At 38.1% G+C, this 12,906-nt stretch overlaps 1 protein-coding gene across 4 annotated transcripts in view; it reads right to left on the bottom strand.

The window, feature by feature from the left end:
- tbc1d32 (TBC1 domain family, member 32) overlaps positions 1–12,906 on the bottom strand; it is a 245,760-nt gene that overhangs the window by 85,116 nt on the left and 147,738 nt on the right. For all 4 annotated transcript variants that reach the window (XR_015753686.1, XM_043684303.2, XM_043684307.2 and 1 more), the window contains exons 24-25: positions 11,559–11,681; positions 11,357–11,465 (exon numbers count right to left, since the gene is read on the bottom strand). Coding sequence is in view for 3 of the 4 variants with exons in the window: in XM_043684303.2 (XP_043540238.2) it covers positions 11,357–11,465; positions 11,559–11,681 (232 nt within the window). In the remaining variant the exon portion in view is untranslated. The remainder of the gene's footprint in view (positions 1–11,356; positions 11,466–11,558; positions 11,682–12,906) is intronic.

Raw genomic sequence — 12,906 nt, 5'->3', positions numbered from 1 at the left:
CATTAATTCTTTGAAGATCACAGTTGTATTTCTGAAACAAATCAAAACTCTACACTCATATGGATCTTCAAACAATACTAATTTAATTTCATTTCCTACAAATTCTCAAGCTGAAAATTCACCACAATGATTGCATTAAGAAAGCTAAGAAGGTGCCTTATTAGGAAAAAGACTTCATTGAGTGACTGTGACATTATGTCAGTAGACTTTCTACAACACTGGGTTTTAGGGAACATTAAATCTTCAAAAATCATTGAATTGTTTATTTAACCATGTGGAAATTAAACAATGCTTATAATAAATAAAATCCTAAATAGTAATGATTAAGGAAACATAAAATCAAAGTACTTTAGATAATTTATTAATAAGGCTTGGAGAAAGGGCATTTCAGTGGCATGGTCTGTTTGAACACTGTCCTTCTCAGTTTAAACAGATTCTGTAACATCTCTCTCCAACACTGCTACAAATTCTAAGTCAAATGAGTGGGGACAGTTTTAATCAAATTCCCAGTGAATGGGAATTCGTAAAACTCAATCTCCCCGATGTGGCACTTACTGGTATTAATTCGACAATACTGCTTGATAAGGCAGGAAGTTAATACATTCATCACCTATCTGTGTAATCCATGATTAATGAAGTTGTGCGTAGGCTGTGTCAGTCTGCTCGTGAGCTGAATATTTTTGTATTCAAAAGCTCTCCAATGGCTATTCTACTTTTAATAAAATAACAACAACTTATTTTAAAACCATTTCCTGGGATGTGACAACAATAACAAAAACTTACTGCCTAAGCTTAAGACTGTATATGTTCAGGAGCTGTTCTAAAGGTAAGATTATACTGAAAGTTATGTAGTAAACACAGTGTCGTTTGTAAAAGTTAAATCTGACATTGAGATCGGAGATGCAGGAGAATGGGTAGTATACGCTTGTTTAAAATATTCCAGCTTTGTGAATATGCAACGAAGTAGTATTAAACTTTGATCTCACTAGTCTGCAGAAGGTGTATTCAAGGTGATGGCTTTTTGTGTGCTGAATTTGTGCCAGTTATTTTGAAAACATTTAGAATAGAAACATTTATTACAGGTGTAGGGATTGGCCATTCAGCCCTGCAAACCTGTTCCACCATCCAACTCAGTTCCTTCTCCTCATACCCTTTGACTGCTTTAGGCCCAAGAACTATATCTAACTTCTTCTTGAAAACATTTAATGTTCTGGCCTCCACTGCTTTCTATAGCAAAGAATTCCACAGGTTCAACACTCTCTGGGTGACAAATGACACATCCCACATCATTAAATGTTGATCCCTGATTATGGACTTCCCAATCATTGGGGATATCCTTACTGTGTTTTACCTATCTAGTCCTTTTTAGAGTTTTATAGTTTTCAATGAGATCCTCCCTCATTCTTCTAAACACGAGTGAACATACTGCTAAAAAATCCAGTCTCTCTTCATTTGCCATCCCAGGACTCAGTCTAGTTAAAAAATAGACTACAGATGCTGAAAATCTAAAACAAAATCAGAAAATGCTGGAGGAACGCAGCAGGTCTGGCAGCATCTGTGGAGAGAAAACAAAGTTAACATTTTGGGTCCAGTGACCCTTCTTCAAAACTTCAGTCTGGTAAACATTCGTTGCACTCTCTCCAAAGCCAGAACAATCTGCTTCAGATAAAGAGACCAAAACTGCATCAATAACCCAGATGTAGTCTCAACAAGGTCATGTACAACTGCAGCAAGATATCTCTACTGCTGTACTCAAACCCTCTCATTATGAAGGATAACATATTGTTTACCTTCTTCACCTGTAAGGTTTACTTTCAATGAATGGTGTAGGTCTCGTTGCACCTCTCTCACCTAATCTCTTACCATTCAAGTAATAATCTGCTTTCCTGTTTTGCTACCAAAGCAGATAATCTCACATTTAAACATATCATACTTTATCTGACATGCACTTGCCCACTCACTCAACTTGTCCAATCATACTAAAGCATCTCTGCATCTTCTTCACACTTCACACTCCTACCCAGCTGTGGTGTTAACTGATATCTGTGTCTTCTGCCAATTTAAATACTGCAGTATCTGGAAATTAATGCTTTAATTTTGTCTTGTGGCTTTATGTTTAATGGCATTGATAATTCTTGACAATACTGATGTGTTCTTCTAATCCTGCTTCCAAATATCTTATATATCAACTTAAATACAGAAGGTAATGTTATTACACAATTGTATCAGCTAATAGAGGAGATACTGAAAATAAAGAAGTAGCCTATGAAAATAAAAATGTAGCCCTTAATGGGAACCCTCCAATAACAGGAGATGGTGATGTTGAATTTTGGGATTCTTGACTGTAAAGTATGACTTTACACTTGTAAAGTGAGAACAATTATGTTAGACTGTTGTTCAACTTGTCTGAAGGAGGACTTTTGTAGGTTCAATGGGGCTGTGTTTGCTGTTGCTATTTCCCATGCCAAAGTTGAAGTCTGGTGTTTTACTGGATTTCATTTCTTGCTTTTGACTTTGTAGCAGTTTTGATATTACTGAATTGTTTGTTAGATCATTTAGAAGGCAATTAAGAGTCTGTGAATTTGAAGTCACATGTACAGGTCACCCTGTTATAATGCACCTTTCGTTAATGCAAATTCGCTATAACGAGATTGCTAAATTAGCGACAGTTTCTAAAGCGCAAACTTGTCTATAACATAATTACATTGCGAACACTTTAAGCGCTGTTTCTAAAGTGTAATTTTTTATAACACGGGATTGCACAAGAACACAACCATTACGTTATAGAAGAACTACCTGTAGACAAGTCAGATTTCCTTCCCTAAAGGATAATAATGAATCATTTGGGCTTTCTGACAACTGACTATGGGTATGGAGCAACATTAGATTGGCTTTTAATTTCAAATTTTCTGAATTCAAATTTCATCATGATGGAATCAGGACATTAGCCTAGGGCTCTGTAGTCCAGTGACATTACTGCTATGCTACATCCTTCACACAGTTAGCTCAGAAAGAGCTATTCATGAATACATTCCGCCGATTTTTCAGCAAACCCCAACAAGCAGACAAAGCACGTCCAGAGACCCTAGCCACTCTCGCCTACATCAAAGACATCTCGGAAATGACTGCCAGACTACTCAGACCCCTTGGCATCATGGTAGCCCACAAACCCACCAACACATTAAAACAGCAGCTAATGAACTTAAAAGACCCTGTACAGACAACAGTCAAAACTAATGTCATTTACAAAATACCGTGCAAGAACTATAACAAACACTACATTGGACAAACAGGCAGAAAACTAGCCACAAAAAGACATGACCCTCGCTCACTATTATCCACATACAGTTGAGAAGGGACACCACTTCGACTGGGACCAACATATCCATCCTAGGACAAGCCAAATGGAGACATGCACGAGAATTCCTAGAAGCACAGCATTCCAACTGGAAATCTATCAACAAACACATTGACTTGGACCCGATTTACCACACCCTGAGAAAAAGAACAGGAAATGACATCACCAACCCAAGGAAACCTGAACACAAATAGAAAGCATACCATGCCACCGGTGCTTCATCCGGAGGCTCACTGATAATGTTACACAGTATGGTTATGAGATGTCTGAAAACGAACCTTCCAGCTCAGTGAGCAAACCTACATCTAGAGCCTCAACCTCAACTACAAATCTTCTCAAACTCACTAAGATGTATTATACATCCCTGGAGCAGGTTGGACTTGAATTTGGGCCTTCTATTCCAGCAGCTGCTTTTAAAGAAACAACACCCAAGGCTAAAACAGAATTCACAACCGACCTGCCACAATCAAACCTGCAGCACTACAAACCCAACATGTACATCACTATGCCACCACCTGCCATGGTCAATGATTCAAACCACTGGAGATGTACAAATATGTATAATCAAGAGCTCCATTGTATGGTGTAATGTGCTTCTTACGGTTATCATTAGGCTAGTTTTGAATTACAGATTTTTAAAAAATGAAATTTGAATTTAATATCTGCCATAGCCATACTCAACCCATGTCATCAGGACTTTAGCCTGGGTTCTAGATTACTAGTCCAGTGATTTCAACATTATGCCAACATCTCACTCTTCTAAAGGGAAATAGGGGGCAAGTTTTAAACACAATGCAGTATTGTTATTAGCGCATTTTCATTGCAGACATTTTTAATCAACCTGTTCAGACATGTTATGACACACCTCTGGAACAGGTGGGACTTGAACCTAGGTCTCTTGGTTCAGAAATAGGGATAACATTCATTCAGAGATACCTTGTCGATATTCTACCATCACTGGGTCAAAATCCTGGAACTTACTTCAACAGTAATATTGAAATAGCTTTGCACATGGAGTTCAGCAGTTTAAGGAGTTAATTCACCACATCCTTCTCAAGGTCAATGAGGGATGAGTAACAAATGAAGGCCTTCCCATCACTTGTTTTATTCTTTCATGTGGTGCAAGTGACAGAAGTTTTTAGAACTGAGATGCACAGATTGATGTTAAATAGAGATAGCAAGGAATATGGATCAAAGGTGGATGAATGGACATGATCAGTCATCATCTGATAAAATGACAAAGAGTTAAGAGATTGAATGGTATATTCCAGATGCAATAGCTAAATGATGTGATCAGCAATATTATAATATATGGAGTAGCACCCATTCTGTATTGTGGGAGAGGGGTGATTGGACAGCTCATAAATTTGAAAACTTTGAGTAATGGGAGTAATTTCCTTCACAATCCTTAACAACACACATGATGTAAATTCTGTGCCATAGTCTGCTAGTCTTCAAGTGACTTTAGGTAATTTAAAGGCGGAAGCTAACAAAGTGACTATTAGATGTTAGATATCTGGAAAATTCAAGTAAAAAGCTGCAACCTAAATGTCAACAATTTTGTAACTATCTCAATTCAATCCTATATCTTACAGTACTACTGTAGATTTGTGGCAACATGTACAGCCTTGCCCAACCAACAGCAAAAGCTCCACAACCAAGAAATCAGGTCAAATATCAGAATGGTGATTAAAACCAAACACTACATTGGACAAATAGGCAGAAAACTAGCCACCAGGATACATGAACACCAACCAGCCACAAAAAGACATGACCCTCGCTCACTAGTATCCTCACATACGGATGAGGAAGGACTCCATCCATCCTAGGACAAGCCAAACAAAGACATGCACGAGAATTCCTAGAAGCATGGCATTCCAACCGGAACTCTATCAACAAACACATTGAGTTAGACCCCATCTACCACCCCCTGAGAAAAGGAACAGGAAGTGACTTCACCACAGGAAATGACATCACCAACCCAAAGAATCCCAAACATACGAATAGAAAGCAGGAATTTTCAGCATTGCTTTGCATGAGGTCCACTGAAGAGGTTACCTAGTAAGGTAACAAAATGTCTGGAAATGAACCTTTCAGCTCAGCGAGCAACCCTACATCCATTAAAACCAAGTATTTATATAGTGACACCACTCACCACTGCATTGGGCAAAAATTACAAGCAGGTGGTCCGGAATGGGAGCAGGCATTCAGTGTTAGAAGTCTTCACTCATACTAACCAAGTCGATTTCTTTCATTTTGACATCTTGGGAATTAACTATATTGCTTTTACAAACATGAAAGAAACACAATTTTCTTTGTCCCCTAAATAGAAAAAAGTTACCAGTGAAATTGTCCACCATTGCTCTAGATGAAGAAAGACAGCTATTGCTCGATAGCTCTTTGAAGGCTGACTATAAAGGATAATCAAGAATAAAAAAAAACTTCTTAGAAAACAAAAATGAAAGTTCTGGATTAATATTCTAACGCTGCAACCATATCATTATCTGCATTTTGAATATCCCAAAAGTATCTACCTTCAGTCTTTTATCTAACAATCCATGATACATTTAAGACCCTTTTAGTAAAGATGTGCCTAATCCTGATTTTTATAACACTACTTTAAACATAGTTTCTCTGTTTTACTTATGCAAAGTTAAATTCTTGATCTTACCCAGACTATCTTCCTATTTAATATTTAATGTAGTCTCTCCACACCTATCCTATTTCTAAAATGTATTGACTGAGTTTCAGTATCATTGATGGAACATTATCAGAAGTGAAAAGGATTGGATAATGCATGTGGTAGATTATTTTTATGGACAATGTGCCGTCTTAAGTAAAACCAGTGAGCTGATGGAGAAAAGGGTCAGGAGATAAACCATGAACTGATAGAAATGAGCACAGCTTACAGAGAACGTAAATGATTCAACGTGTGACTAAAGTATTTGATTATTCAGATGAAGTGGCAGGAATATAGGGCAAGAGGGCGACTGTAGATGGGAACCTGAAGTAGAAACCCAAAAAAAGTGTGGAGAGGCATTGTACTTATGAAGCAATGATTTACCATCTAGGATATCCTACACACATTCTTAGTGGGTCTCTGGAAAGAGCTGGATTTGAAGAAGTTCAAAGTAATGGCTCTTTTCAGGGTGTTGGACATTCAACAAGGTCCACAGATTGCAGCTGTTCCTGCTGTATGGTGCCTCCCTTGACAGATGCAGTCTCCACTGCCACTGCTGCTCTGACAGGTAGTTTAGATAGTCCAGAACACTTTTGCAGAACTTAAGTGGCATTGACAAGGCCACATTTATTGCCCACTACTAGATGATGGAAGATTCAGTATTACCGCTGCTTTTCTCTTTTTCTCATCAGGTGATCAGCCCTGTGTTCCTGCAGATTTTGTCAATGGGCCACACACTCCTTCCCCTCCCCCCCGCCCAGATCATTGTTATTGCAGTTGCACTTTGGCCTTCTACAAAGCAGTCTACTGAGGCTTGCTGCTTCTCCTTTACACCCTACCTCCTTTATGTTCCCAACCTCTTTCTTTCACCTTGTCCTTTCTCCTCATTCCCTGTATTCTCCACCCCTTTTTTGTGTAGCTATTTTTTCCTCTCTAACCTAATTCTTTCTTTATGTCTATCAACACCCTGCTTCTTACTGCTCCCAAGCATGACTTGAACTGAGCAAAAAAGGCTTGAGGGGCTAAGGGGCTTACTCATGTTCCTATACTTAATGGTCTGTATGCCATGTCACAGAGAGAAAGTGAGGACTGCAGATGTTGGACAGACAGACAGACAGACAGACAGAGTCGAAAAATGTGGCGCTGGCAAAACCTTCGGTCAGGCAGCATCCAAGGAGCAAAACAGTCAACATTTTGGGCATAAGCCCTTCATGAAATGTCGACTTTCCTGCTCCTCAGATGCTGTCTGACGGGTGGCATGGTGGCACAGTGGTTAGCACTGCTGCCTCACAGTGCCAGAGACCTGGGTTCAAATCCTGCCTCGGGGAACTGTCTGTATGGAGTTTGCACATTCTCCGTGTCTGCGTGGGTTTCCTCTGGATGCTCCAGTTTCCTCCCACAGACTAAAGATGTGCTGGTTAAGTGAATTGGCCATGCTAAATTGTCCGTAGTGTTAGGTGAAGGGGTAAATGTAGGAGAATGGGGTCTGGGTGGGTTGCCCTTCGGAGGGTCGGTGTGGACATGTTGGGCCGAAGGGCCTGTTTCCACACTAAGTAATTTAATCTTGCTGTACTTTTCCAGTGCCACACTTTTCGACTCACGTCGCGGGAGACAAGTTAGCCGATGCGCTTATCAAATACATGGATCTCACACTCCATTGAATAAAACATATATGCAGATTCACATGTCTCTTTCTATATCAATTTTGCCTTTATTCTATATCGTGTTCTATTATTCTTCTGTTTCATTCTCCATTCTTAAATCTCATTGGTTAAGGAGACAGAGCAATGGTCCTGCCATTCACTAAATTCTTAAATACCCTATAATTCTTAACACGCTAACAACTATAGAATGTCAAAGTCTAAAACTTTTCTGTTAAAAGCTTCAGATGAATAATTAACTTATGAAATAGATCACAAGATTCTGCCACTAATTAGATTCAATAAAATTCTTTCATCTTAGAATTGTTTTTAAACACATTCCCAAAAATGAAAACCCAATATCGAAGCCTCAGTATAAGCTCCATTTTCTTCAAATCAACAATCCTGAAAATTTCCTGCCTCTTATTTAAAATAGTTTCTTTTGTTACATTGTTTGCTTTCTTTTTCTTGTTGTTTCCTGTCACCATCTCCACCCAAAACTTACCCCCATGTTTTTAACATCAGTGCTTTACTTTATTTCCCCAAAGTGCATCCATTTTGGGAAAATTCTCTTGGTTTTGCTGCAGTTGACCCTCAATGTTTACCCATTAAAAACACATGTTTTATCTGAGTTCATAATTAAGATTACTTTTCTGTCAAATCCCTGATTCTTTATCTTGTTTGCTAGTAACTCTATTCTATTTGCACACCCACCTAGCCTTCATTGCAAATCCTTATGTGATTAGATTAGATTACCTACAGTGTGGAAACAGACCCTTCGACCCAACACGTCCACACCAACCCTCCGAAGAACAGCCCACCCAGGCCCATTCCCCTACATCTAACCCTGACTAATGCACCTAACACTACAGACAATTTAGCATGGCCAAATTCACCTGACCTGCACATCTTTGTGACTGTGGGAGGAAACTGAAGCACCCGGTATTGCCTATTTTTAAAAGTCCTCTTGCAATTTGTATTTTTCATTTTCCTTGACATCCTTTTTAAATGCAGTACTGTGCTTTTCTCCCCCCAAGGTCAACATTGAATTATGTTTTAGTTCTTTTTTCCATTGTAAAGGTATCAAGTCTGTAGTCAGTATGTAGCACTGGTATTTTGAAAAGGCCTTTGATAAGTTTACTATGTTTAAAATTAGTTTAATATGGACTCAGGTCTAAGATCAGAACATGGTGAGTAAGGAAACATTTTCCATCAGTATAATTCTGAGTCCCATTTCTGCATTAGTACATAATAGGATCATAACAGCAAACACACATAAAAGGCAGCAAGTCACTTACAGATATAAGTGTGACATACCCATAAACAAAAACATCACACTGGGGCAAAAGAGGCTAGATAAATTATCAGGACAATTTTTCTAAACTAAGATATACCAGATAGAATATTTTATGCTACTACAGTGACAGGAATAACAATTTCTGTAGTGAAACACTCAAGATTAGATAGATATTGCAAAGTGTAGAATAAAAATGATGAGAATTTCTGCCATTAACGGTGCCATATTTAAGACGATTGGCTTTTTCTGAAACCTGTGCCTAAGAGTGAAATGATTAAATGGCACAAGTTAAGATTTAGAATTGGAGACACTGGCAGGAGGAGGATGTGGCAAGGTCATTTCACAACCATTTATATAGACATTGACCTGGTGTGTACAAATAATGTTGCTATGAGACATCATGTAAATAAGCAATATAAATGCCAAGGACAGAATCTTGGGGAATGTCAAACATGACTGTGAAAGTACAGAAATTGAAGCCAGTGCAGCAACTGCTGATTAGTTGAGGACTGATTGGAATGAACTTAAGATAAAGCACTGCTGTAGAAATAGATAGCTATTGAAAAGACAGCGGAGGAAACTGAGCTTAATGAATGTATCGAAACTCAAAGAAGATGGTAACCACTGGTTGTAATCCAAGGATGTTTCTGATCAGTTTGACTGTTATTAGTACAACAGACAAATTGAACCCAAACAAAATGACAAAATAGTTTTGAACCTAAAGTGGTACAACAAGTAAGAGCTACACAACAGTGACATATTCAATGAAATTGTAGGAGGGAAAGGATGGAAGGCAACAGTAAGATTTTTTTTAAAAAATGATGATTTGAGCAGTTTTGTGATGGTTGGAGCATGTCAGTTGTCACAATTGTGAGGTTTATAAGACGGTTATGTTCTGGGACTGTGTCTTTCCTTTGGAGTAGAACGAAGGGAGAGTTGTGTGCTGTTCAGAAGTTTGCCTGGCAATAGAACTGGGTGACATGACTGTTAAATATTAAAGAGACAAGACAAGGCACAAGTATTATGAGTAGTAAAGGGAATTAAAAATCAAAGTAGCATCGAGGAGCGCAGTTCTAGCACCAGTTTGGATCACAGACATCGATGAGTTTTTATTTGGCCTTCTTTCAACTCCTTCTGAATCTTTGCTAATAACATGAGGTTGTGCACATACTGATACTCAGTCTTTCAGTCACTAAGTCAGGATTCACCAATTTGGTTTCTCTGAAGGTGTTTTATTGTCTTTTTTTTCTTTCAACAATGGTTTTGCAGGAGAACACCACCAAGTAACTAGGATTTTTTTTTCTTTCTCTGCACAGAAGTGAGAGAGAAAGAGATGGAAACTTTCTTTTTGCAGGCTGGATGTTTCTGCTATAACTAACTTCCCAATAAGGTATCAAATGGTTGTTACTCAGCTGAGCCTTTCTGAGCTCACAATAACTGTCTCAAAAGTTTTGAGAATGTTAGTTCTCAGCGGTCATGCTTGAAACTGGACATTTACTTTCAAAATAGGAGTGTGTTGAAGTCTCAAAGACAGCTAAGTATTTCTACCTGGATACAAGGCCTATGTGACTTAGGTTGCATGGAGAGATGTTCCGAGAGGGCTATCTGAAACTCTGATAGACAGTCTACCAGAATGCCTGAGAGGCAGTATGTTTCTGTGGTTCACCACATAATAATGCAGTTGAGAGCTCATGCTTGGATTGAAAAGTCTAAATTCACAGCTGATTGAAACAAGGCTGGAAGATTTGTTCAGTTTGCACCAGAAATCATTTTTAAAAAATCCTTTACCATGAAAGGCAGCTCTGGTACTAAAAGTACAAGACTGGGAGAGGAATGGTATCCTTGGAATCTAAGAAATACTTTGGATTGTACTTGGGAAAACCAAATTACTACTGAAGAAACAGTATAAATAATACCAACGCAATATGTTTTTTGGTGTGTTAAAATAGGTGAAAGTTTTGAATTGAAAATTTTAAAATACAACTTGACCATAAAAATATTGCTTAGTCAATACTGTTTTATTAAATACAAGTCTTAGAATTTGAAACCTTGTTGCGTGTCTCTCAGCTTTCTTTTGAAAGTTTGAATTACTTTTATAATAATGTCATTAGTCCGTAGGATATCGTATCACAATGGAAAAATAACTACTCATTACGTCTTATTTGAGGGAGAGAAGGTCTGCATCACAAAGTTGAATTTTACAGGGGCTAGAAGTAGGAGTCTTCAGTCAGACAGAAGAGACAACACAGGAGGAAGAAGGAAGTGGCAATTACTGTCAATGCTGGAGTTAAGAAGACCAATGAACTGGTCAGTGTGGTTAATAAACATACACACAATTCCATGAAATGAAACTGCAAAATAAGTAGAAGAATTTGTTCAACCTTTTGCAACACTCTTGGAGGCAACACACGTTCTGACGGTCCCCCAATCAGATTCATGCGGACAAGTATTTGATTCCTCTCCACAGATAGGCCATCAATTATGAAATCTCTGAAATAGACAGTATTATAATTACTTCAGGAAAAGTAGTTACTTTTTAAAAATGTAATAATCACGTAAATGCCAATATTATGACTTCCTTACCCTGGATTTTCTAAGCTTTCTCTAACATTTTCTTTCTGTGCATTCAAGAGAATTTCTGATACATGGTACTGGGATTCTAAAAGTAAAAGAATATCCAGGTTGCAACACATAACACTCAGTAACCTAGAAACACAAAATTAGAAATTGATCAATAACAGAAACTGTTTGCTTATTTAATACAAAGGCATGATCAATGGATTGGTTAAAACTCTGCACAGAGAAGAAAAAAATCACACTAAACAATCATACAAAAAAAGTGCTTTGCCTAGTGATGGGCACTGTGACTGCTTAGTTACCTCCATAATTCTTTTGCATTCATGAAAAGCATTTCTTTACACTGAAATTTTCAAAATGTGCTTACCATTGTTTAACATCATTTGTCAGGAATGCCAAATTGTTCAAGTTACCTTGCAGTAAATCTGACAAGAAAAATCCTCCACTGATATCATTACACAGCTAGGTTTCAAGCAAATGTTTCTTTTCATGACCATGCTGTATCAGTACAACAAAAATCATGTGTTCGATGATTCTTTTCATAGTTTATAACCACAACAAAGGGATTACATTCATTATACCCTTAAGTGACAGAAGTTCTAGTGAGACTGTTGTAAGACTACAGAAAAGAGCAAAATAGAAATAATCAAGCCTGACAGGGCATTTGAAAGATTAATGACTGCTTTAAAATATTCATGTTTATGTTTGGCCTGGGTTACAATATTCTGTTGCAGAGAAGATTTTGCTAGGGTTTCCCATGTACTACATTTTCTTTGTGAGCATTATTTGAAATATAGAGCCAAGATTGGATATATTATGCTTAATGGTTAAAAGAGAGAGATTGGAGGGAAAAAAAAATTACTGAGTAAGTGAATGACTTGCATATCAATGCTAATTATAGATGGTATCAAGAAGTGTAACAGTATCCCAACTGCACTGTGATGTTGAACAAATTGGCCTTGGAGGTTTAACAGTAGCTTGTGAAAAATCAAAGATGGGGACTCAAAAATTAAGAAAGGTCACCATGATTATCTTAAGTTATGGCTTATTGCACATGAGAAAATAATGCATGGCTTGAGTGAAGGACAACCCAGGAACCTGTGAGGGGGGGGACCTGATTGAGGTCTACAAAATCATGAAGGATATAGACAGGGTAGACAGAGATTAGCTTTTTCCTAGGGTGAAGGATTCAATAACGCGAGGTCATGCTTTCAAGGTGAGAGGTGAAAACTTTAAGGGGGATACACACGGCAAGTACTTTACACAGAGGGTGGTAGGTGTCCGGAATGCGTTGCCAGCAGAGGTAGTCAAAGCAAGCACGGTAGATTCATTTAAGATGTATCTGGACAGATGC

Source organism: Chiloscyllium plagiosum, unplaced genomic scaffold (assembly GCF_037043375.1).
Source record: "Chiloscyllium plagiosum isolate Xiang-an unplaced genomic scaffold, Cpla_swu_hap1 HiC_scaffold_3, whole genome shotgun sequence".
NCBI lineage: Eukaryota > Metazoa > Chordata > Chondrichthyes > Orectolobiformes > Hemiscylliidae > Chiloscyllium > Chiloscyllium plagiosum.
This window is presented reverse-complemented; position numbering and strand designations above follow the sequence as displayed.